The 23415-nt window shown below is 37.8% G+C and overlaps 1 protein-coding gene across 6 annotated transcripts in view; it reads left to right on the forward strand.

Moving 5' to 3' along the window:
• The window catches only part of iqsec1b (IQ motif and Sec7 domain ArfGEF 1b), a 201567-nt gene that overhangs the window by 87723 nt on the left and 90429 nt on the right, over positions 1 to 23415 (forward strand). Inside the window, exon 1 of one of the 6 annotated variants that reach the window (XM_067388058.1) lies at positions 21817 to 21965. The exons of the other annotated variants lie outside the window; for them this stretch is intronic. Coding sequence (XP_067244159.1) covers positions 21940 to 21965 — 26 coding nt within the window. The 5' untranslated portion in view covers positions 21817 to 21939. Of the gene's footprint in view, positions 1 to 21816; positions 21966 to 23415 lie in introns of those variants that run through there. 6 annotated transcript variants of the gene reach the window in all.

A 23415-nucleotide genomic window follows, 5' to 3' on the forward strand; every position in this document is an offset into this window, starting at 1 on the left:
ATATATATATATATATATATATATATATATATATATAATATGTGTATATATATATATATATATATAAAATCTATCTGATTTTACACAATATTTGCTCAAATATTTCACTCAAAAATAATTGTGAACAGAAAAGATGCAAATATTTTGTTAATCAGCCAAGCAGGCACATTATCCCCAATGCCAACTGTCAGATGATTTATTGGCCTGGTTGATAAATTAGTCTGCCACTGCTTTACTTTAGCTTTTTATTTTTTTCTCTCTATTTGTTTGTTCATTTGTTTGTTGTTTTGCTTTGTAAATAGTATAATCACAAAAATCCATACACCCAATCCCCATTTGTGCCTCGTCATCCGGTCGGTGAGGAAAGCTCCACTTCACCCTGTCATCAACCCTGTCCATCTTGCTGATGGAATTTGAATTAACCTCAAAATTGAGACAAAACATCTCCTCTTAACGAAACTCTTGGCTTTGCGGTCTTAATTGATGCAATGTGACTAATATAAATGCCGTGTCACAGTGTCGTTACAGCGAAAGCAACGCTGTGACTTGAACCCCCACACCCGCCCTCCTGCTTTGCGTGAGCCCTTCTTAATGACAAGGGTGTGTGTTATTGTGTGAAGGCCTGTTATTTTCTGACACTGGTGCAATTTAACACATCACAGCTCATGGTGGATTAAAGCAAAACAGGTCTTTGTGAGAAAATAAAGCCCACCCTGACACCAGCCGTCTACTTAATGACCTCCTCCTTCAGAAGACTGGCCCTCTTTATGCGTCGAGGGTGTTTTGTTTGCACACACTGTTCTTGAAATAACTCCTCTGGTGTGGTAGTTTAGAAAATGGTCGCCTTACATCTTTTTCTCTTATACTCTGAAAGAAGCATTATTCCTCATTTTCATTTCTGCTAGTCTTTCTTTAGCACACAGGTTCTCAAACTTTAATAAATCACGTCCTCCTCTGAGGAGAACTATTTCTGAAGGACAACCAAAATTTACAAATAGTGATAGGAAGAAGAGCGTATAAGTAGTCGGGAAGTGACACTGGACTTGAACTCACATTTTTCTCACATCACATCAATCTGATTAGATTTAAACAAGTTAGGTGCAGTTCATATGTTTCATGCGCTTTTAGAAGCAGACTATCACAACCAAAACTCTTTTCTCATGAGTCTCAGATGCAGTACAGTGAAGAGAGTAGCCTGCAACACTTGTCTGAGTGGAGAGCAGTCTGTGTCTCTGATGAAATCTCTGGCAACCAACCCAAAAACATTATTGTTAACAGATATTAAAAGTTGGTCCGTGTACTTTTGCGTCCATTCATTTTTCCTTTTTTAAACCAGAAATGAAATATGGAAAATGCAGTTTCTTCGTTTTTTATTTTAACACTGATGAATAGAATTAGCAGATACAAGTTAATTTTCCTTATGCGAGATTATTATTTTGTTAATCAATATAAATGATATAGAACTTGTTTTTTAATATGTAAAAATGCTAAATTTAATTTCCAGGGTTTTGCGTCATACACACAGACACTAAAGCGCCCTCTAGTGCCTTTTTCTCTGGCGTCAATAGAATGACTCGCTTCAAGAGCCTGCCTAAATGAAATTGATTAATTTTCATTCATTAAATTACTATTATTATTATTTTTTTCTAAACCTTAAAGCCTCTTGTTTAGCGCTCTAACATTATCGAGTTCCTGCTTGTGGTCTCAATCCCGTCATTTTTGCTTTTTACTCTGTTTTATATGAATAAAGGCCAAAACGACATCTAAATTACTGTGACTTTTTCGTCTGGCTCTGTTAGGTGTTTTATATTGTTTTATATTGAGAAATTGTTTGGGATTAGGAGTCACGTTATAGGCTTTAGCATATGCTATGCTGTTCATATTGAAAATATACCAACATATGTTATGATGATAAAATTATACCCCAATATGTAATTTTCATGAAAACAAAATTCCCATACCCTTTGCCTCAGTGGAGGTTTGACATGAAATATTTCTCAATTCTCATTGAAAGCAATGCATTACGGCTGCGTTGCTGGGACATTAACACTTTATATGGCTTAATCCTAAAACAACAACCAGGAGAAACTATTTTCTCGCACATTTTCTTGTCATCAACAGCATCTAAGGCAAAGACAATGTGATGGCTAGATGAATGGGTCAGAGCATCTCCAAAACTGCAGCTCGTGTGGGGTGTTCCTGGTCTGCAGTGGTCAGTATCTATTAAAAGTGGTTCAAGGAAGGAACCGGCGACAGGGTCATGGGCAGCCAAGGCTCATTAATGCACGTGGGGAGTGAAGGCTGGCTCGTGTGGTCTGGTCCAACAGATGAGCGACTGTAGCTCAGATTGCTCAAGACGTTAATGCTGGTTCTGATAGAAAGGTGTCAGAATACACAGTACATCACAATTATTCTTTTTTTTTTTTTTTTTTTTTTTTTTTGCGTATAGGGCTGAATAGCCTTAGACCAGTCAGGGTGCCCATGCTAACCCCTGTCCAAAGTCAAAAACACCAACAGTGGGCATGTGAGCATCAGAACTGGTCCACGGAGCAATGGAAGAAGGTGGCCAGGTCTGATGAATCACGTTTTCTTTTACATCACGTGGATGGCCGGGTGCGTATGCTCCGCCTTCCTGAACACATGGCACCAGGATGCAATATGGTAAGAAGGCAAGCCGGCGGAGGCAGTGTGATGCTTTGGGCAATGTTCTGCTGGGAAACCTTGGGTCCTTCCATCCATGTGAATGTTACTTTGACACGTAGCACCTACCTAAGCATTGTTGCAGACCATGTACACCCTTTCATGGAAACTGTATCCCCTGGTGGCTGTGGGCTCTTTCAGCAGGATAATGTGTCCTGCCACAAAGCAAAAATGGTTCAGGAATGCTTTGAGGAGCACAACAATGAGTTTGAGGTGTTGACTTGGCCTCCGAATTCCCCAAATCTCAATCCAATCGAGCATCTGTGGGATGTGCTGACAAATCCATGGAGGCCCCACCTCACAACTTACAGGACTTGAAGGATCTGCTGCTAACATCTTGGTGCCAGATACCACAACACACCTTCAGGGATCTAATGGAGTCCATGCCTCGACAGATCAAAACTTGTTCAGTTTGAGAAACACTGCTTTAGTTGATTCTCTGTGTGTGTGTGTGTGTGTGTGTGTGCCTCTCTCTCCCTTTACTGCTTATCATATCGCACTACTCTTCCTAATGTGACAGTTCCCATAAAGACAAGTATAAAGGCAGCTTATTTGGCAGCAGGAGTTTGAGCAATAATTACGCAGTGTACCTTTATGATGCTCCTGTTCGCCAGCTGACCCCTCATGAGCCTGCAGAAGAATTAATTTTCATGCCAGTGGAACCCTGGTCAGTGTTACCTCATTAAAATCCATCCTAATGTGCTACGCATGGATTTACTACAGCATTGTGCAATAGCGCCTGTCTTATATAACAAGCCAAGCCTCTCTCTCACACCGCTCGCTTTCTTTATTTTTATTTTTTATTTTTTTTCATCTTTCTGTCTCTCCGCCTATCCCCGCATGTCACAATGTGCCTCACTCCTAGCTTGATTCATTGTGATTTGCGGTATGTAAAGACCTCATACACAAGTGCAGCCCTGAGTTCACGGGTACGCTGTTTCTCTGACAAATGTGATCTTGACAGAGTAGGATCAGACAGCTCCCGTAAAACAGTGAAACATCTCTGTTCCCATCCCCATGTTGAGTATGTGCGGTCGCTCAAGTCTCCGTATGTGTCCCAGGGCTGCGAGCTGGTACGCTGATATGGTGGGCTGCATGCCGCAGCTCATGTGCCCACTATGGTGAGCTATCACAAGCCATCCTGTCAGTCTCTCTCAATAGGGCACCACTTGTAGTGCAGCGCCCCCAGCTTGTGGCTTCTCTTCCACTGTGCTCAGCTATAGTTTGTTTTTCTGGGCGTAGCTAACATGATTACACAGTAATTAGTGCTTTAATTGCATGCCATTGAATGGAAATTGGCGGGGCTGAAGATTCTGTTTAAAGAAACACATTCTAAGGTTTTCACATAGTAGATTGATAATCTTTAGCCGTGTTTGATTTGACGCAAATGAAAATGAGAATGTGAGGGATGTAAGTACAGTCCGCTTAATGCCTCAAAACAATGAGAATGTCTTTTTGTAGAATGCCATTTTCAGTGTTTTGTCAGATGAAAATTACTCTATGACCAAATAAATTATATTTTTTCTGCTAAAAAATTAAGTCTTTCACTGCTTTTGACATAATTTTCCACCATTTATGACACAACGTTTCCTCGCCATTGACAGAATTTTCCAGCAATCTATGTTTTCATTGTTCTATGGTAGAGGGCGCTATTATACATTTTCTGAAAGCGTACAGAATCTCTGGATCAAAACACAGGCAAAGAAGAAGCAGAAACAAGAGATAGAAGCATTTCTTATGCACATATTGTAGATTTTCTTGTCATTTCTTGTAGCTTTTTTGTTTAAAAGGTTGTTGTTGTTGTTTTATAAACTTGCCCACATTCAAGTGTTGATTTAAAAAAAAAAGAATGCATGAAGGTAGAATAAAAAACTTACCGGGTTTACAAATGTCACAAGGTAGTGACATGAAGTTTGGATTATAATTTTACACAGACAATGTCAGTAAGCATTTTCTTTATCTCTGTAGTCTCATGTCATCAAATATAATTTATTATACAAGTTATACTTTTGAATCTGTGTTCATTTTAATTTAGTGTTACTGTAATTACATTTTTGAAAAATATGTACAGTATTAATTTTTTTAAGTAAAGTTCAAAATTATCTTTCAGTAGAACAGTGTTTTGAAACTGAAATATTCTTTAAATATGATGACAATTCTGACTAAGGTCAGTCATATGTGTGTGTACATATGTTTTGTTTGTTCAGGGGCCTGATATTCCTTTTTATACTACTTTTTTTATATATACTGCAGGCTAGGATTTGAGGATATTTTTGGCTGTAGACTTGATTAACCCTCATCTACTCACTGAAGATGCTGTGGGAATCTCTTGGTGGTCACTCTGCAGACACTAGATGCTTGTTATCTCTGCATGTGTGTTAATCACAATGAGTGTCTCGTGCTGCGATTTGGGGCATGAGGGGATGTAATTGAGAGATTGATATTTCATTCCTCCATTGTTTAGCCACACAGCCTCCTCGTCCTCACTCACACACATGAGCTCCCTCTTGCCTTTCAGGTGTTGATTAAAATGGTTCCAGCTCCCACCCCTCTTCCACTGAACACAATCATACACATCTGTGCTGAGGGCTTTAAGACTTCACGCATAACTGACTTTTGGAAACCAACAGCCAAAATCTAAAACGATCACCAACTGCAAGATGCAACTAAAAATTGGCTTTGATTAGTAAATTAAAATAAAGTTGCTGGAAACTTTCTAAGGAACCACAGTGTAATGTGTTGTAGAAGACTTAATTGTACAAATTTTGATCAATGTACTGTACGTGACAAAGCAAAGATATATATATAATATTATAAAATTCCCTCTAGATTTCAGTGTCGGCCTTGTGGTGATAATAAGGTGAAATTAGGCACCTGAGATCTCTAGGTGGGGTCTTTTGACCTTGGACCAGTAAGCAACCACCAAGAACACCACAGAAACATCCAAATGTTTCTAGCTTCAGACAGTAGCTGTACTGAAATTTGTTCATACAAAAAGCTTGAGAAAGTCTTACTAAAGCACTCACAATATACTTTTCATTTCTTCCAGAAAAACTATTACTTAGTTCCATCTGACCTAATGTATGATCGCTGTCATGGAGATGTAACAGTGGGTTTATTTTATTCTATGAGATACAAAGCTGAGGGAAAACTTTTAAGTAAACATTTTTCTTTAGGTCGCAGATATTCCATTACAAGTGCATCTCTATTACTCTACCATTCAAAAGTTTGTGCTCAGTAACATTTTTTTTAATATATATTGTGAAACAAAGGGGATGAGGCCATGTTGGGCTGCTTTATAGAAAAGTTATAGTAATAGAGTGTTGTTGCCATGGCGTCATTTTATGCTGGACTGCTTTACAAACGAGGGTCAGTTCAACGCTGTATTTGCACAAAAGATTAACATGACAGCACATGCTAGTCAATGAGTTGAATCAGCTCCACAGAAACTACATAAATTTATCCACTAACCATTCAGAAACATCCAGTTGCATTCTAAATGTTGTAACTTCTTCCTGAGTCTCTCCATCAGTGTCGACTCCGGTTTGAACACGTTACTGACAAGCTTCATTTTGGCTGTGTGAGATTCTCCAGCTTTGAGCTACCGAAGCGTAAGCTGTTAAAGCTCCATCTTCTTTTGGAAAGCAGGCAGGGAGCAGCAGCTCATTTGCATTTAAAGGAACACACACAAAAACGGCATGTTTTTGTACACTCCCAAATAGGGCAAAGTTGACAAGCTAGATGATCTGTGGGGTATTTTGAGCTGAAACTTCACAGACACATTCTGGGGACACCAGACACTTAGGTCCCCTTTAATATTTTTGCAGAAACTGTGATATTTTTTTTTTCAGGATTTTTTGATTAATGGGAATCTCAAAAGATCTCTAAAATCTTTTGTAGCAATATATATGTCTTTACCCTCACTGAAGAAAAGTATTATTATATATAAAACCTGGCCACTCACCCCTACCACTCTAACTCTACATGTGCATGTGCATATATCCGTGTGAGAAGTTCAGAAAGCCTTTTTGAGGCTATACGTCAAGTGATTGTGATAAGGTAATCAACACAATCAGTGCTTCCCTCTTACGTTCCTCCTTACAAGTTTGAAAGTCGTAATTACGATGTGATTTTGCTCACAAGTGATTGGTTGGAAAAAAGGTGCTGTCTTTGGCAATTTCACATTTCTTCCCTTTTTTTAGCACTAGCACAACAAAAAGTAGAGCAAAAGACTCACAACAGGCATGCTATTGATGTTTTAGCTGTGCTGTTTTATTCTCATGCTGCCACAGAAAATGGTGTTTGGTGACTTCAAAAATGGCTAAATGAGTAATACAAGCTAAATTGTACAGTCAAAATTCACAATGAAAAATTAATTATGTTCTATAGCAATTATCTTCTGCAATGAATCTTTAAATTTCAGTACAGTCCTGGTAAATGCAATCATTCCAACATGACTTCAGGCTGTCTGCATTCAAATGTCATTTCCATATGCTACATAAACCTTCCTTATGAGCATGACAGCATACAAACATTGTGTGGACTCAAGCCATTAGTATTGTTTATGGCTTTATTTTCTTGGATCTTGTAACAACTGATAAGCAGAACACCAGTGCTTTGAAGTGTTGTGTTTTTGAATTGATTCTTGTGTATCCTCAGGGCTTGCCATTATTAATTTGGGTGTATCTTAGTTGAAGTTTCAAAAAGTTTTTATTTGCTAAAGTACAATATCGTAACAAGGAGAAGTGTGAAGGATCTCGAATCTCTTTCAAATAATATATTGTTCTTCCTTCCTGGATTCATGTGTGTGTGTGTGTGTGTATCCAGGGTTGTGCTTTTGAAAGTGTATTAAATAAGCTAATTTCCTTCAGGCCAAGCAAACTAAACTGATCTAAATTTCACCAAAGCAGTAGGGGTGCTACATTAAATAGGTAATATAATGAGTTATGGTAATCGCACCAACTTCACACACTGCCGAATTTAATCAGTTAGTTTGCGCAATTATTCCACCCCATCATTATTATGTGGAGAGAATCCTTTTTCAGAGCTCTGGCTTTTCTTTGCGGTGAAACACGTTTTCAAATGGCGCTCGTTTCGATAAGGGTGATAATATCCCATCTCGTTGTTATTCTCAAACTATAATCTTGGCTAATAAGTTTCTTTAGAACTTTTCTTTTGGCTTTGAAAACTACTAAAGTTTCAGTCTGAAAGCATATTCAGCTGAGGTTCGTTTTATCAGATACAGGAGCGTTCTGATACTGCAGACTTTCCTCAGGCTCATTGATGGCTTTTATCTCAGGATATGTGATAAATAAGCACACAGCTGATGTGAATCATATTTTGACAGTCTGCTTTTTCTAAATAAATTCAGGCAGTGGAAGTTGCTGGTTACGTAACTTTAAAAAGACTCATTCCCAGCACATCAATGGATTCCATATTATTATTTATTGTAATAAGTTTTATGTGTTTGCGATAATGTATGTTTTTTTTTACATGATTTATTAATTATTTGAGGTAGTTTTATCTATCTTTACTTGGATTTTAAAAACCCTCAGTTGCTTCCATGCACTTAGTAACTAAATCAAAAGTAAATATTCTTTACATATTTGCTGCCATGTTATCAAGATAACTTGGTAATTTAAAATACAGTAATGCATGTCACGTGTAGTGTGTTTCAGACGTGTAGTGTGTTACATATGAGATAGTAATTCCCTGCTTCCTTCTGAGTGTTCACTTGAAGTGCTCTTTCTTTTGGAGTAAGTAGGCCATAGCAATATTACCTTTCATATGTAATTCTTACAAGGATGTTGATCTAGGAATGTGTCCTTGAAAACGGCATCCAAATTGCACAATCTATGCTACTGAGTAACTGTAATGTTGTAAATGTAGTCACATCTATGCCTAAAGATTTTGATGATATGTGACTTAGTGTGAAGATGATTCTTTTGCTGTACAAATGCTTCAGTTAAGTCGTGTTTAATCAACATGATGTGGTAAATCTCTTCAAGACGACTCATTTCCCTCATTAATCATTACAATTCTGTTCTCTCTGTCTGGTCGCTTTCTTATCATGAGTCCAAACACGTACAGCTCGCACGACTACTGACATTCACTCTAGCCCTCTCAACCTCTCGCTTTCCTTCTCTCCCCCGCTCTCTGTTTTCAGTCCCCAAGGACTCTTCATTCTCATGCATCATATTTGTAGTGAAATATTAAAACATCTATATCATTTTTTTTTTTTTTGTCTCAAATAATTACGAACGCTGAATTGGAGAGGCACTGAGTGAGGTGTAAAGAATGAAACCGTGATTGGAAACATGAATGGAAAAAGTTACATTGTAAGGAAATTCAAGGACTGCCATGGTGCACGTCAAATGAAGCAGCGCCATTCAGGCTGAAAGGGAATGAAATATAAGGTTTTTTTTTTTCAAAACGTTTACCTCATTACTTTGGTCTGTACCCAAAAGGTCAGGGACAAAATTTGGCAAGAGGCTGTGAATTGTAAAGGAGGTTAAAGTTCTATGGCTCGGACCAACTTTTTCCATCAAAGGGAAAGCAAATTGCAAGTTGTTTTAAAGACTTCCTGACAGGCAAGTGTGGAAGTGCAGAGCACAGCATTCAGTGGACCGGAGATGACAGAGAGAAAGGAATGGTAGTGAGAGAGGAAGAGGAGAGGAATGACATTAACATCATAACTGTCTGAGAAAGAGCAAGAGAGAGCTTGACACCCAAGCCAGTTAGATGTTCCTCCTTAGACTAGACCAGTAGGTACAGTGTCAAAATTACTGGTACTTCATACTAAGTCAATATATATATATATATATTTACAGGAAATTAAGTAATTTTGATTTGACAATTGTAAGAAATAATGGTAACACTTTATTTTAAGGTGATGTATTTACACGTTACTGTATGTACTTACTATAGTAATAACAGTAAATTATGCATAATAAGTAACTTACACTAACCCTGACCGTAACTCTATAGTAAGTACATGTAGTTAATTAATATTAATCAATTCTTATTTGAGTAAGTTCAATGTAACTGTCACCTTAAAATAAAGTTTAACTGAAAGTCACAATTGCCAGATTTAAAGTTGCAGTTTTGAGATATAATGTCACAAACAGATGTGATATATAGTTGCAATTATGAGAAATAGTTGCAATTGTCGAAAATTATGAGAAATATAGTCACAGTTATGAGAATAGTAGCATTCTGAATGTGCGATTCAGTAGCAATTTTGCGATATAAAGTTGCAGATGCAAGAAATTAAAGGGTTAGTTCACCCAAAAATGAAAATTCTGTCATTTATTACTCACCCTCATGCCGTTCCAAGACCTTTATTAATCTTCTGAACACAAATTAAGATATTTTAGTTCAAATCCGATGGCTCCGTGAGGCCTTCATAGGGAGTAATGTCACTTCCTCTGTCAAGATCCATAAAGGTACTAAAAACACATCATGTGCGTACAGTGGTTTAATATTAATATTATAAAGCGACAAGAATATTTTTGGTGCGCCAATAAAAACTAAATAACGACTTATTTAGTGATGGCCGATTTCAAAACAATGCTTCAGGAAGCATCGGAGCACAGATGAATCAGTGTATCGAATCTGCAGTTCGGAGCGCCAAAGTCACGTGATTTCAGCCGTTTGGCGGGTTTGAACCGTGATTCGATACACTGATTCATAATGCTCCGATGCTTCCTGAAGCAATGTTTTGAAATCGGCCATCACTAAATAAGTCGTTATTTAGTTTTTTTGCCGCACCAAAAATATTCTCGTCGGTTTATAATATTAATATTGAACAACTGTACTCACATTAACTGATTTAGATGTGTTTTTAGTACCTTTATGGATCTTGACAGAGGAAGTGACATTACTCACGGAGCCATCGGATTTTTAACTAAAATATCTTAATTTGTGTTCCGAAGATTAATGAAGGTCATATGGGTGTGGAACGGCATGAGGGTGAGTAATAAATGACAGAATTTTCATTTTTGGGTGAACTAACCCTTTAAGTCATTATGGTGAGATTACCTATTTACGCTGAGGCAGAAAAGGCTTACATAATTCACATTAATATCTGTAATAATTAAAGGAGTGTGTTTAATAGCATATTCATTGCTATACAATATTGAGGTGGTAACCGTAAAATTTACTGGTATTGACAATTGAAAATTGTTATCATTACAATCCTAATGACAAACACCTTCCAGCAGCCTGCTGACTTAATGATTCTTTTCGAGAGGAAGTCGAATGTGTGCATGCTCATCTGGAGGATGCATCTTCTCTCATGTACAGCAGGAGTCTTTGGCATATGTGTTCTATCAGCTCCTGTGGACACGCTACAGCTGCTTGACTAGTCTCACCAACCAGAGCTGAAGGGACAGGCGGTATCCCACTACATCAGACATCACACACACACATACACACAAATCACAGCCAAATCTCTGTTTCCAAGGAGACACGGGTCGTGCTGGGAGGCGAGAAGCTGTAGTAAATAGCGGAGACAGAGTCTTATAGAGGTGAAGTGCTACGAAAGCATCAGAGACCCTCACTGAGCTTGAGACTCACCTTCTGTCTCACTCTAATTAAATGCAAACGTCAGTTATGTGGCTGCCGGTTTAGCTTGGTTTTAATTGTCCTAGCTGCAGTAGAGGATGCATGGCATAATAACAAGACTTCTGTTTCAGTGGGGACATGGTGAATTGACACAGCGTTTAGAGCAATTCAACTTAGACTTCTTTGTGTGATGTTAAAATGCAGATGTGTCAGAGCCAGTGAGCTCACGCTTGTTCTGACACATTGAGCAAGTTCGAATCTGGTTTGCGACACTAAACACCACTTTTATCCCTGGGTAAAGGAACTTTCGCACTTGTAATTTAGAAGCGGGGTCTTACCCGGGGTTATAAAATCCTGCTCTGGAGCAGGATTTGTACCGGTTTTGCGGTGTTAACCCTGCATTGCGGTGCCAAACTTGTACTGTGTGAAATGATGCGGTGTTAGAATGTCACAGCAAGACGTTTGGCAACGGACAACCAATCGCGTACTCGTATCTGCCTGCTTTGCACAGTCATAGAAACTCTGTGCATTGTATTTAAACAGTAAATTCAACATTTGAGATGAAGAATGTCAAATGCTGACAGAAAACGTAACAAATTTTTTTATGGTCCGAAATGTCCATTCATTATAAACTTGATTTTACTGTCGGCAATACATAGATGCACAATGCTAGAGCTATATATAAACAGGACGTGTGCTGCATTTATATAATCAATGACACTGACACCACAAATATGCAAATAAAGCCCTATTCAGACGGTATTAGTTTTACATGGGGACGTGGGGGTAAAGTAATTATTGCCAGAGCTTCTCAGAGATTTTAGTCCCGTCCGAATATGCCAGTAACAATGTCAGTAAAGATTACGGCGACTTTTACCTTCTGTAAAAAGGTCCGGAAAAATTACCTCAGGTAATACTAATCCCGTTCGAATAGACCCGCTGTAAATATGTGTGGTAAAATTCCGTCATTTCCTGTTTAAAAGTAGTTTTCTGCACATTTTTCAAGCACGGAAGCACTTGAAGAAACCTTCATTTGTGTTGTAGGTGATGGGACAAGTCTGTTGCAAACCTCAAGTATTTTCTACACACCATTCAGAGCAAAAAGAAGATTGAAGCATTGTCAGAGGCACAAAACTAATTTTATCTTTGGCTAAGTGCCTATTACCATCATAATCCAATCAGAATTTAATTAACAAGCCATTTGACCGAACCTAACTGTTATATATAGTTTATATATTTAGATTATATGTTTGCGCCAGGTTTGCGCACATGGTATGAGAAAGCAACATATACCCACATGACGTCAGGGAGCTGATGGCGGTGCATAAATCGAGTTACCCCTCCCACTTCTGCTAGTTTTACTGAGATCTCTTGTCCCGTGCGAATTGGCCAATTAATATTACAGACATCCTGAGGTAAAATTGAATTACTCCACATCCCCATGTAAAACTAATCCCGTCCGAATAGGGCTTTAGAATGTTAACCCAGGGTTAAGGACTTTACAATGTGAAACATCAGTTTATGATTACCCATGATTAATTGTTAACCCGGGTGAAATGTGAAGTAAGATTACCCAGGATTCCCTTTACCCAGGGTTTAGAATGATCCAGGGTTAACTGTTTCAAGTGTGAAAATCCATTTTGAGTACGCGATTGGTTGTCTGTTGCCAAACGTCTAGCTGTGACATTCTAACACCGCATCATTTCACATTGTACAAGTTTGGCACCGCAATGTGGGGTTAACACTGCAAAAGCAGTGCTAAACCTGCTAAACCCGGGGTTAAGCGCAGTGTGAAGAGCCCTATTAAGGCCAAGGCCTACGTCTTGTGATGTCTGGTGTCTCATTCTGCTCTCTAGTTCCCTATAACGTGAATCAGTATATTACATTTAGTTGCTTGCAAAGGCCTTGATTCACTAGACATCGGGACATTGATGACTCAATTACCAGTAATATGATTATGAGGTCACGTGTCACATTTTATGTCTTGTGGTCTACAGTGAGTTCTGGCACTGACATTTATACCTCATTGCTTTGCATTTTACAGTAGTTTATTTATATACTACTTTACGATTTGCACTTCTGTGCCACTGTTATGTTTTTTCAGGCATTACCTTTCATGTAGTGAGATAACGGTATATAGCTGTTTGTAAATGTAAAACATCTGCAAAGTTTAAAGATCGAAATTCATGATAAATGGAGTTATTGTCCCCCAAAAGAAAGAACAGATTCTGCCTCAAGCGAGTCGTAAGTTTGTAAGAAATTGGAATAATTGTCTATGGTCAATGCCATCTGACCAATCAGAGCAGAGAAAACTCTCGGAAAGGAAGGGTTGAGAGAGATCGAATCCTTTATCAAACTGTTTCAGACACTGTGAGAATATATGCAATGTATATTATGAAGTGTTTTTCCATGTAAACCTATTGTAGAAGACCTCCGAAGCAAAATTAGAAAACTTTAAATTAGCATGAGAGGGTCACTTTATTGTTTCTTTATTTGTTAATATTTTCAACAACTTGAGAGATTACACAGAGCCAATGTTTTAGTTCTTACTACAGCAGATTGAGGTGTGGACTCATTGTGGGATTATTGTATAATGTGTGTAAATCTGCTGGTCTGGAGCAAAGTGTGTGTTGCTTATAGTCCTCTACTGCAAAGACACGGGGATTGTTGGAGATTTGAGCAGATTTAGGGGTCTGGAAATGTTGCCATAGCCTGGAGGGGTTTGATTTGAAAGATTGTGTCCATCACGGAGAATCATAACACTCCCAGAGAGAGGGACCGAGAGAATGTGCAGTGAAGAGATTCTGCCACAAAATTAAATCTCAGGAGACTCTGTGTTTGTGTGTGGACGTCCGAGTGTGTGTTTGTGCAGACGGAGGCACAAAGCAAATTGAAATAATTGCCTGCTTATTCCTGACTGACTTTCTGGTGACCTTTGGAGCCGATTGATCACAGTCATTTTGTAATCGATTATTTAAAGAATGGATGTCTCAAAATGCATAATTTTGATCTAATTTGCATTATTTCACAATCTGTCATTCTCTGCTTTTCTTTCTAGCATCTGTGATTTTACACAGGTGCAGTTGCGGATCGTCTGCTAAGATAAAATTCACTGTCATATCATCCTCCTCCTCTATGTGAGGATAATGCTGACGTTCGAGATCGAACGTCTCAGTTGAAGCGCTCGAGTTACTGCTGTCAGAGACAGACGTTTGTTCTGTTGAAGGTCGTTTTTGCAGTGGCCTGTACAATTTGACACCCAGCTTTCAGTTAACTCTGACGGTTCCCTGTCGGCACTAGTCTGCTAGTCACAGTGATTAACTGTAATGATAATGGAAGCAATTGTGCCCTTAGATTTGCGTTATTGTAATCATCATTGCGTCGTCTTGCTGTGACTGAAGCGATGCGCTACACCCTGGGAGGCTTTCTTTGACAAGGAGAATTGGCTCCAACTTTTCCCGCTGTGTGTCTTTTTGTAGACAACATCTGAAGATGTCTTCAGAGAGCACTCAGTCAGTGCCAGACAACATCGAGAGCAGAAATTTTGTTGCCTACTCATTTCGTGCCTGTCACCCCAGCTGCACCCTTACCGCTTTTAGTCATGAACATGGAACATACACAATTTTTATTTCTGGTGTTGTTTGAACTGATGATCTGAGCATGTCTTTGGTTGGCTCATCAACTTCCAAAATCCATATGCAGAGAAACACATTGTGTGATAGATGTGTGAAAACACTGCCCCCTACTGGTCACATGTTTTATAATTTGGACTCATCTACCAGATAGTTCTCTGCTGTTAAATATACATTAGTTCGTGTGGATTTCTAGTGTAAACTACATTATTATCTTGAAGTTTCAGTCAGACTTACAATATTTACATTTATACACTGGCTGATGCTTTTATTCAAATCAAGTTGCTGTGCATTCAAGGTATACATTTGATCAATTGCATTCCCTTCTAATCAAACCCATGACTTTGGGTTTGTGCCATGCTTTACTGTTTGAGCTACAGGACCAAATACTATGTTATTTATAATACAATATTTTCCTGGCAGATAGCAAAACAGGCAAGAAAATTTGATTCTTGTGTTGAATGAGGGTCAGAATACAACTTAGAAACACTCAAAACACCTGATATATATATAATATATATATATATACACACACACAAGTTATATATATATATATATTATATCAGGTGTTCTGAGTGTTTCTAAGTTGTATTCTGACCCTCATTCAACACATATATATATATACACACACAAGTTATAATATATATATATATATATATATATATATATATATATATATATGATTTTTTTAAGTGTCTGCCAAAACATAAATGGCATGTTGTGTTAAATATGTTTAATTATGTAATATAGTTTTATTTTCCATCTTTAAGTGGAATTTCCCATTTATATATTCCATCATCTTTATTTTAATGTATACCACAGCATTTTATTAATTGTATATTATTATGGCTAATATATTTCAATGCATGTTGTTGTTTGTTTGGACTGTTATGTGGCAGCATGCATGGCTCTCTTCCAGAGGAGGGAGACAGTGTATTAGAAGAGCCAAGCAGCTTTAGCATTACACATATTCACACTATTGCTTCTCATCAGCACACTGATCCAGGAACAGATATTTGATACGGGCTGTACGGGTCTGTCTGAATATCTGCCATCATCCCTTTAAAATGAGCCCCGGATCACGCAAGTTATAATTCAATTCTGTCTCCCTCCATGTCTCAGTTGTCTATCCCCCGCAGCGAATTCAGTTCTCTTCTTCTCTCTTTATCTTTCTCTCTTTCTTTTCCTTTGCACATCTGGGGTTTAATGTGTGTCCATTATTCATACACACAGTCTGAGTGATCCTCTGAGCGGAGAGCAGAGCTGAAGACTGAGTGTGACTCTTAAGTGAGTCAGGGAGATGTGAGGCATGCAAATAGATCTCCCATATGTTTCACTCTCGTTCCCTCTTTCAGATGATGAAGTGTCAGGTGTTCGGTGCATTGTCACCTATGAAATAGAGACAAGTCATGATTGTGTGTCTGTGTATACAGTGCATACGGTCACAGAAAGCTGTTGACATGTACATTTCAGGCAGAATTGCTCATGATGAGCTTATTTCAACTGCAGGGTTTTATTTGTGTTGTAATTATGTATGTTATTTCCTCATGAACACATTCTGGCTCTGGTCTGCCACATGAACACTTCTGCTTCAGATCTGCCTCAATTCTGTTGCCTGAACACTTTTGGCTCTATTTTGACTAATTTCTGGCTTGTTTCTGCCTGGTGCATGAACAATTTTCAGCTTTAATTCCTAAATTTGAATCCCATCCATCCATCCATCCATCCATCCATCCATCCATCCATCCATCCATCCATCCATCCATCCATCCATCCATCCATCCATCCATCCATCCATCCATCCATCCATCCATCCATCCATCCATCCATCCATCCATCCATCCATCCATCCATCCATCCATCCTTGAATTTCAAATGATTCTAACTGCATCCTGTTTGCCACTGTTCCTAATTTAAACTGTAATCAGATTCAGCAAAAGGAATTTAAAGAGCAATTCTCAATTCAATTTTTGACAGTTGGCGCGCAACGCTTTCATGAACGTTGCTACTTCAAGTTCACCTCATGAAGACTTCTGCATCAGTTCTGCCTCATGAATATGTCTACCTCAATTCTGTCTCATGAACCTTCCTGCCTCCTCTGCAAATCTCTCCAATGTATCAAGCCCCTACCTCCCTCTGGTTTTCAACCCCTTAGCAAATCAATAAATCATTTCTCTGTAATAGATGTTCAGTTGTAAGTAATCTTTTCTCCCTCGGTGCTGTATTGTTAGCGAACAGCTCAGGGCTAGCAGAGATTAGCCTGCTTCAGCTCTTTAGACAAGAGCCTCAGAGAGCAGAGGGAGAACATTTTCGAAAGCGAATGTCAGCACAGCCCTCTCGGCCAAGGCTAATTTCTGATCACAAGTAGTTGACTGAGTGAATAAGTCTGGGGGCAGCCCTCTTTGAAACCACCCCACACACATATGCACTCACTCACTCACTCACTCACTCACTCACTCACTCACAATTTCCAGGATGTGTGTTTGTGTTTACCAAGTTTGCAGTAGAGATGAGTTGCAGTGGTTGATATCCAACAATGATGTTGAGTAGTTTATCTGATATGTCACGAAGATAATATTATTTAGATGGCTGACATACAGTAGACCATGTTTTGTTAGATCAAAAAAAATAAAAAAAAATAAAAAGATTTGTGGTATTCTTGATACAGTTGATAGTATCAAAATGTTTTGAAAATTACATACTAGATACTAGATCAGTAATATTTTGCATAATTATTTCACAGGTAATTTGCATTTTGTTGCATAATAATGAATAATAATTTGAATGAGCACATTTTTATTTTAATACCTTTTATATTTTATGTTTATATCCACTACCGTTCAAAAGTTTGGGATCGGTAAGAATTTTTTTAATGTTTTTGAAAGAAAACTTATGCTCACCAAGGCTGCATTTATTTGATCAAAAATTCAGTTAAAACAGTAATATTGTGAAATATTATTACAATTTCAAATAACTTTTTTCTATTTTAATATATTTGAATATTTAATTTATTCCTGTGATGTCAAAGCTGAATTTCCAGCAGCATTACTCCAGTCTTCAGTGTCACATGATCCTTAAGAAATCATTCGAATATACTGATTTGCTGCTCAAGAAACATTTATTATTATTATTATCAATGTTAAGAACAGCTGCTTAATATTTTAATTTATTTTTTGGAAATGGTGATACATTTTTTTCAGGATTCTTTGATAAATAAAGTACAAGAGAACAGCATTTATTTGAAATAGAAATCTGTGTAAATTTAAAGGTGCCCTAGAACTTTAAAAAAAGATGTTATATAAGTCTAAGGTGTCCCCTGAATGTGTCTGTGAAGTTTCAGCTCAAAGTACCCAATAGATTTTTTTTAATTCATTATTTTAACTGCCTATTTTGGGGCATCATTATAAATGAGCCGATTCAGGGCTACTGGCCCTTTAATTCTCATGCTCCACGCCCACGGAGCTCGCGCTTGCCTTGAACAGTGCATAAACAAAGTTTACACAGCTAATATAACCCTCAAATGGATCTTTGCAAAGTGTTCGTCATGCATGCATCAGATTATGTGAGTATTGTTTACTGTTATTTTGTTTACATTTGATTCTGAATGAGTTTGATAGTGCTCCGTGGCTAACGGCTAATGCTACACTGTTGGAGAGATTTATAAAGAATGAAGTTGTGTTTATGAATTATACAGACTGCAAGTGTTTAATAATGAAAATAGCGACGGCTCTCTTGTCTTTGTGAATACAGTAAGAAACGATGGTAACTTTAACCACATTTAACAGTTAATTAGCAACATGCTAACGAAACATTTAGAAAGACAATTTACAAATATCACTAAAAATATCATGTTATCATGGATCATGTCAGCTATTATCGCTCCATCTGCCATTTTTCGCTATTGTTCTTGCTTGCTTACCTAGTCTGATGATTTAGCTGTGCAGATCCAGACGTTGCCCTTGTCTAATGCCTTTCATAATGTTGGGAACATGGGCTGGCATATGCAAATATTGGTTGCGTACACCCCGACTGTTACGTAACAGTCGGTGTTATGTTGAGATTCGCCTGTTCTTCGGAGGTCTTTTAAACAAATGAGATTTATATAAGAAGGAGGAAACAATGGAGTTTGAGACTCACTGTATGTCATTTCCATGTACTGAACTCTTGTTATTTGGCTATGCCAAGATAAATTCAATTTTTCATTCGAGGGCACCTTTAATCTGTATGCTTGCAGAATAGAAGTATACTAAAAAAAAAAAAAAAACTGAACTAATGGCTCAGCTAGACCAGCAGAAAACAAAAATTGTTATTGCTGAGCCCTAAAATATTACAATTGATTTTTTTTTTAATTCTCATTTTTAAAAATGCTCACATTCTGCATTCTGCCTAGCTAATGTTGAATATAACAACATGAATGTCCCCCCAAACTCCTTAGATTAACCTTGAAACCAGCCTACCATAATTGTACAAGGATGTTTATACAACCCACTGACTAGATGATTTTAAAAATGTAGTTTTGCACATCCCTTTTTTGTAGCAGTTTGTTTGATATTTACATGCATACATCTACCTGTTACAGTGTCAAATGATTCAGCTATAGATGGATCCAGTGAATGGTTTTGGCTCTGAGCTTACTGCCCATGTTTACCTTTTTCATGTCTCATACAACATGAATTACATGTGAAATGCATTCCCTTAAATGTATAGGCTCTATGAATCTCCATGGATGACATCGATTTGTTTTGTTTTTTTTAGGTATTTGTGAATGATCATTAACATTGCATTAGCATGTGAATTTAATGCACATCATTTTGATGTGTCAGTATGTCAGCATCTCTTGACAGCTGCACTAAAGTTGGTGTCCCTGATGGATGCACCTCCAGCATTCCTTCCCCACCCCTGTCCATCATCTCCATACATGCATGAACAACACCAGTGCCAAAATTGTCAGCCTCGTGCCTGCCACCAAGGCTCCATAATGAGTGTGTTTGCGTGAAGATGTACAGCCTCATTACTGTGCTTTTTCCTACCCCTGAAAAGATCTGATCCCACAATGCAATGTTCCTTCGGGAGCTTAAATCAGCATAACAAAGGCCCCGACCTTGTTATATCAGGGGTGGAGATGTTTCCAAAGCCCCTCTCCGTGTTGAGTGCTTTGTCAGCTTGTGGAGGTATTAAGGTGTGTGGGAGCCGGTTAAGTCTCCTGGTGCGTGTTGGGAAGGTGTTTTATCTGACAGGTATTGTTATGATAACTGGTAATGTGCATGTGCCACAGTGTTGTTGTTACCAGGTGACAGGTACATGCAGGAAGGTCCCAGTGGGACAGGAGAGGTTGTCTGTTGAGACATCCCACAAAAAAAAGGTAAAGCTAGCAGCACTCGGTGTGTGCTCAACCTGGGTATTATAGATGTAGATCAAAAGTTTAAAAAAAAAAAGTAATATCACGTCCAGCGTTTTTGTATTACAGATGTGGACCAATGATTTAAAAAAAATTTAAATTCAGCCCCAGAGATTTTTTTAAAGGTTTATATTTGCCGTTTTTGCCTTTATTATGAAACGACAGTAAGTTGACAGGAGCCAGGACTTGAACTTGGGACGCCCAAACGCACTACTTTTCGCCACGCTGCCCATTAAACTATCGGCAACGACGGTCCTAGAGATTTTATAAAAGAGTAACAAATAAAATATTAAAATGGCACCCAACAATGTTAAATCAGGGATGTAGACCAACAATTAAAAAGTTTAAGTTGGCCTAAGTGATTTTAAATTAGCGACATAGACCAACAATTAAAACATAAAAATCACAGCCAGCGATTTTATATTAGGGACATAGACCAAAAAAATATATATATATAATAATAATAATAATTGGGCTAACCATTTTTTTTTTTATTAAAGACGTACACCAAAAATTCAAAAATTTAAATTCTAGGCAGCAGTTTTACATTTAGGACATGTATCAAATAAAAAATAAAAAAATGAAATAAAATAAAAATAAATCAGGCCCACCAATTTTAAGTTTAGAGAGCAAAAATGTTAAAAATAATTAAATACAATTATTTTAAATTAGGGACTTAGGCCAACAATTAAAAAATTAAAAAGGGCCAAGCAATTTTATATTACAGGTGCAGACCATCATTTAAAAAATTAAAATCGCATCACAGCCAGCAATTTTATATTAGGGATGTGGATGAAAAATTAAAATCACGTCCAGTGATTTTATATTAAAGATGAAGACCAACAATTAAAAAAATTTAATTGAGCAACAATATAAAAATTAAAATGGCACCCAAGAATTTATATTAGGTATGTAGACCAACAATTAAAAAATTTCAAATCTTTTTATATTAGAGACATAGACCAACAATTTAAACATTTTAATTGGGCACAGCAGTTTTATAATAGATATGTAGACCAACAATTAAAAACTTTAAATCACTGTCAGCGATTAGATTAAAGACACCGACCAGTAATTAAAACATTTCTTGAATCAAGAGGTATTTCCTCCCTCCCAGCATAATTAAGTCTTCAGCTTGCCTATTCACATAATCTTTTGTTAGTTCTTAATGAATCCGTTTGTGTCATTAGGGATGCTCCACGCTCGTGCTGATTGGTCCAGCCTCACAAACAGAATATGTTACTATAGCAACCACTGTGCCAACTGGGTCTCTGGCTCCCTGAACCATACTACAGCCCAGATCAGATGTAAACAAAAACAAATCAAGGGCAGGGTGGGTACAGAAGTGCCTATTGCATGATTCATTTCCAATAAAAAAAAGATCACCTTTTGATACATCACATGAAAATGGATGTGTGAATCTCTGAATCTCATAGGAAACATCATTGATGAGATGTGTGTGTGTCTGTGTGTGTGTTTGAAATGCACATTACATCACACACTCCGTGATGTCTGCCGCCCCTCTGAGGCTAAGCTTGAATGAGTCGAGCACTTCTGCGAGTGTTTGAGAGGAAAGAGGTGTGTGTGTGAGACCGAAGCTTAGTTTGGTGCGCACAAGAGACCCACACACAACACAGCGACTTCATGGCTTGTCATCGCTACCACTACATGTGAGTACATGTTTGAATTGTGCATGTGATTGTGCCAGGACTCATTTGAGATAAGGAAAATATTAAGCTTTGCATTTGTTTTGATATGAAACAACAGCTATTATTAACCTCAGCACTGCATTCACTAATGTGCGATCACATGAGCGTGATATCAAATATATGAAGGAAAGCATTTTTGACAGCACACAGATCTTGTTATTCTAACCGTATCTGCGGGGTAAGACCCCGTTTTAATTTCATACATGACAACTTGACTGCTGCTGTAGCTTGATGCTTCATTTAACATTTTAAAAAACCATCACAACATACGAGGAGCCAAATCTTGGGTCACGTATTTGATTCTCGCGTAGAGAGTTAATGGACTTGTCGGCTGTTTGAGGCAGACACGTTCAGCATGTTCTGAGAGTTTTCCGCAGGCTGTATCTCTCTCTAAGCCGAGGGCAGAGGGATAAGGTTGGCTCTGTACGCTGAGATATCTCTCACACGCAGACTGAAAACAAAGTGGACAGTGTTTACGTAGCTCTGGTGATGTCACGCCGAGACTATTTTTAGAAACGGTATAAGACAGCAGTTTCAATCCGTATTGAGCGTACTGCTGTTTGTCAGGCTGAATGAACATGCCCTCTCTCTGGGATTCAAGATGCACTCTTATTTTTCAGTTTTTCTTTGCCACAAACAAATCCTTAAATGTTCTGAAGGAGTAATTTGGTATTTGTAGTTTAAATTACTTCAGTGTTAATAGGGTCATTTTAATCTTTTTAAGGAGTAAAATATCTATCTATCTATCTATCTATCTATCTATCTATCTATCTATCTATCTATCTATCTATCTATCTATCTATCTATCTATCTATCTATCTATCTATCTATCTATCTATCTATCTATCTATCTATCTGTCTGTCTGTCTGTCTGTCTGTCTGTCTGTCTATCTATCTATCTATCTATCTATCTATCTATCTATCTATCTATCTATCTATCTATCTATCTATCTATCTATCTATCTATCTATCTATCTATCTATCTATCTATCTATCTATCTATCTATCTGTCTGTCTGTCTGTCTGTCTGTCTGTCTGTCTGTCTGTCTGTCTGTCTGTCTGTCTGTCTGTCTGTCTGTCTGTCTGTCTGTCTGTCTGTCTGTCTGTCTGTCTGTCTGTCTGTCTGTCTGTCTGTCTGTCTGTCTGTCTGTCTGTCTGTCTGTCTGTCTGTCTGTCTGTCTGTCTGTCTGTCTGTCTGTCTGTCTGTCTATCTGTCTGTCTGTCTGTCTGTCTATTATGGAAGCTTGTTTCCACCACTAAAAAAATAAAAAGGGTAACTGCAACTTTAAACTCACAAATGTGAATTATGAAGTCAGAATTGCATGATATAAACTCACAATTACGTCTTAAAGGGATAGTTCACCCAAAAATGAAAATTTGATGTTTATCTGCTTACCCCCAGGGCATCCAA

Source organism: Chanodichthys erythropterus, chromosome 6 (genome assembly GCF_024489055.1).
Source record: "Chanodichthys erythropterus isolate Z2021 chromosome 6, ASM2448905v1, whole genome shotgun sequence".
NCBI lineage: Eukaryota > Metazoa > Chordata > Actinopteri > Cypriniformes > Xenocyprididae > Chanodichthys > Chanodichthys erythropterus.